This window comes from Ceratosolen solmsi, unplaced genomic scaffold (assembly GCF_000503995.2).
Source record: "Ceratosolen solmsi marchali unplaced genomic scaffold, CerSol_1.0 scaffold61, whole genome shotgun sequence".
Lineage (NCBI taxonomy): Eukaryota > Metazoa > Arthropoda > Insecta > Hymenoptera > Agaonidae > Ceratosolen > Ceratosolen solmsi.
Genome location: NW_011948435.1, coordinates 1,522,370 through 1,526,400, shown reverse-complemented (window position 1 = coordinate 1,526,400; position 4,031 = coordinate 1,522,370). Strand labels below are relative to the sequence as shown.

The following is a 4,031-nucleotide window of genomic DNA, read 5'->3' as shown; positions in this document are numbered from 1 at the left end:
TAGTAGCTACGGCTGGTGAAACATGGCCATTTCGAGTAATAGCATCGTTTCTCCTTTCTTTTTCTATTTCTTATGTTTCGGTTGTTGTTGTCGTTGTTGTTGTTGTTGTTTTTGTCGTTGTTTTGTTGTTGTTGTTCTTGTTTTTTGTTTTTTTTTTTTTTTTTTTTTTGTTTTTTTTTTTTTGTTTTTGTTTTTTGTTTTTTGTTTTTGTGTATAGTTTTTGTAAATCCCAGGCAAAGTTTGCACGGTATTTTTACGACACCTTTGTTGCGTGTGCAAATGTCGGGCGAGAAAACATGATGGAGAGAGGCTCGGCCTAACGCAAGGAAGAATCGCCAAAAATGGTCGTACCCTCCAGGAGCTCGAAACTACGCGCCACAATAATAAGTAAATGTCTAAATTATTATTAATTCATACGTACCTGTGTCTTCGAGAGACACATACATTCCGAAATACACCAGTCGGACGTTTTTGTGGCGGCCGTGGTGATGTTTCCCTGCACGGCGAGCGGTGAATTTACCAGAGCCAAGCATAGCGAATAATGAAGCCAGATCTGCATTAATAAATGAGAACGTGTACTCGTAACTTTTATCCTGCCTTTATGTTGCGGGCTTTGCGTTATTATCCGTGGCAAATATACGTGCGATTAAGCGAGCCCGTAGGAATTCGAGGGAAAGTGGGCAAAGTGCGGAAAGTACGGCGGACAATTGTAGGAGGTTGCCGTGCTCGGAAATGTTGGGAAAATCCGCGCTCGGGGTGCCGTTGGCCTGGCTGCGAGTGAAGTTCCGTCGAGGGAGTTCAGCTCGACCAATTAAGCGGCACAAGTACGTGCGCGTAAGCTGCAATTAGAAAGTGAGAACTGCGTGAGGATAGCCGTGGCGAGTGCTGCTGGTGGAGGTGGGGCAAGTTGATATAAGAAAACGAGGGCGGTCGAGGTGAGCAACGCTCGGGACCAGCTAGTGCATTATTACATAATAGCGTGTAAAATTTCATACGTCAGGATCTTGTCTGGTGCGTTAGGATAATATGGATGCATATGTCGGGGTGGTCGGCTGTTGTCCGTTAAAGGTTAATGGGTAGGGGAGGGTAAGGCCAGCATAAAATGTTTCGTGGGTCGCAATGATGCAGTGACAGGATCGAGTATCTCGATATTACAATAAAATACACAGTTGCCCGTCAGGTTTCTCAGCCGAGATCCGACCTTCCGACGTTCCGACGATACGATATGCGTCGTAAAATAAATGATAAATAAACTTTCCGCGAGCTGATTGGTGAATATTTATATCGTTTACAATGGCTTGGCTTTTAATGAAAGGCGTCGTATCGTTGCTGTGAAATTTACGGTGATGGATTTTTGCAATAAGCTGGGTGGAGTCTGGAGATGGGACGTTTATTGAGTCGGACATTAAAAACAATTTGACGCGACAACGAGGCTGTAAAATTCTCTAGCGAGTATCACGATCATTGAAGATTGAACATTCTGGATGGTAATATGGTCTATCGCATATACGCGCCACAGCCGATGTATATTTATTATTTTTAACGGATCGTCTGTTATTAGCGTTGATTAGTTGTGGATGAGCGGGAGATGTGCTTAGCCCACCTACTGCGTACTGTATAATAGTCTTTTCTATTCGTTTGCTTAGAGCTTTCGACGAAATTATTATCTTAATGCAATTGCATGATCTAGCGGCTGTTTTGTAAAATTGGAAATCACAAATCGCATAGCGAAACGGCAAATAGCTGGCAATTGATGTTGAAATAACATAATTAGCATAATTATGAAATGAATGAGAGAATACCTTTAATTTAAGCGAGCGATATATTTTATTGTATATAACGAGACCTCACGAAAGTAATTGATATTGTTTTTGCGAATTTTAATTCGCTCGATTAAACGAGTTATTAAAATTAAAGGATTATTAATTATACGGAATATTATATTATTGAAATATTGCATGCAGCCTTATCACACGTATAACCCGCTACATCTACGCGGGCAAATGCCAATTGCACGAATTTCAATTTATGGAGCAGATCCATAACGAGAGAGCATTATAATTGAAAATTATTGCTTACATTATAGTTTGTTCAGATTTTTCACTTGGGAACTTTACATAATTATTACTCGGCATGGCTTTCGGAGATTCCATTGTTTCATTATTTATACCGATTAAGCCATTGCTTTAAAGTACATTTAAAATTATTATGCGAATAGTATTGAGGGCAGCGACGCAATGCAAAAGTCGTGACGCTAAGCCAAGTCAAGTTTGAAATAAAAATAAGAGCTCGTTATACTTATTCGTTATAAAATTCCCAAGAAAATATTCGGTACGCTGACTGCCTTGGAATTATTTGTAGGAGAGAGGACGATGAATAAGACAGAAAAAAAAAATAAATAAATAAACAACAACAACGATGACAAAAATAATAATAACAAAAGCATGCAAAGTCACTGTAAATGTAATTATTAATTCGTATAGAATGAATGGAATGATTGGAGGGGACAAAAATTTTTAATTTCTTACTAATTCAAGCATAATTATATATCCACATTCATCGTACGATATCCAAATAAAAATTAGGTTTCTTAATCGACAATCTCTTATCCGATCACTTTCGAGCCCTTACGCGCGTTATGATAAACTACGAGTCATTACTTAGCATTCTAATGAAAATATCGACTGTACGACTTCCTTAAATCGGCTTAAATCGGGTTAATTACAAATTGCCATTGCTGTGTAAAATATTGCGATAAACAATTGCGATAAGCCAATACATCGAAACAGCGGGAGTGAAAAAATAATCGGCTTAAATTGGGAAAATTTGCTCCCTAATTAATCTAGGCCAACGCGGAGCTTCGCGATTATTTACGAATGTGACGAGTTAGTTGAGCGGCGATCAACTTTCAACTCGTACTCATCGATAGAAAGAATAAAAATCCGTTTGCGGCTCGGAAGCTTTGACATCGCACGAAGCCGAGACGCGTTAAAGCCAATGATTACTCAAATACAAGGCGAGTACGGGATTTTCCTCGGTTACGCATAAATATCACTTTCTTCGGAAAACAATTTGACGCCGACTTAAGGAGAAGAAGCTGCGAGAATCAATAATTCGGAAATTCGAGCATTCGTTCACTTTGAAAAATTCGATATGCCAAGCACGCGCTCGCTTATATAGTCGATGATATCGTCAGCAAAGCCGAGACGTCGTCGGGCCAAATGTTCGTCGTTTTCTCGCCAAAAAGCCGGGCAGTCAACATCCGTTTCACTATCACTCCGCCCTTCGCCGGTCGCACTCGACTCGCGTCCCAAGGTCGCCGCGAGGCTCGGCCTCATTGGCGTCCTCATTGGATGGCCTCGGTGCCGTGACGTCGGTCACGTGCGCGCGGCCCGGACCTCTCGTTGCCCCGGTGTCTCCGGGGGCTCCGGCCCCATCCCCCTCCCCCTGCCCCTACCCCAAACACTTCCTCCATCGCCCCTGTAAATACGAGCAGTTGTACCTGCGCTCTGCGATACATCAATCGGCGGGGCCGGCAGGGCGCATGCCTCGGCGTCCGGTCGGCGAAGCTGAAGAGCGACCTCGTCCTCCTCGTCCGCGAAGGCTTCTCACCCGGTTGGGATTGGGATTGGAATTGGGATTGGGATTAGGGGGGTCGGCACGTGGAGGGGGAGGAGGACGACGGCGCGCGCGCACTCGACTGAGCCCCGGGTCCGTCGGGAGGCTGGCGCGCACGTGCGTAGCGGCGCCGGGCACACGCGAGACTGCGAGCCTCTCGAGTGCCGCCGCGACGCTCGCGATGCCATCCCCACCCCCGCACCCCCAACGAGCCGTAGCCCGGCGACGCTCCCCCGAGCCTCATGCGCACGCCCGTAATTACCCGCCCCGCCGGCCGAGCGAAGCTGATTAGGGAAGGACCGAGGCCTCGAGCCCCGGCCGGAGCCTCCGGATGTTTGCCTCGTGGCCATAATCGCTGACCGTCTCGCTGATCGCTCGATCGCGACCTGCACGACGAATTCTCTCCCACAGGC

The 4,031-nt window shown here is 45.2% G+C and overlaps 1 protein-coding gene across 1 annotated transcript in view; it reads right to left on the bottom strand.

Moving 5' to 3' along the window:
- LOC105364927 (leucine-rich repeat-containing protein 70) overlaps positions 1–3,639 on the bottom strand; it is a 27,973-nt gene extending 24,334 nt beyond the window's left edge. The window contains exons 1-2 of the mRNA XM_011502965.1: positions 3,503–3,639; positions 422–553 (exon numbers count right to left, since the gene is read on the bottom strand). Coding sequence (XP_011501267.1) covers positions 422–553; positions 3,503–3,520 — 150 coding nt within the window. The 5' untranslated portion in view covers positions 3,521–3,639. The remainder of the gene's footprint in view (positions 1–421; positions 554–3,502) is intronic.
- Between the last annotated feature and the right edge of the window lie 392 nt (positions 3,640–4,031).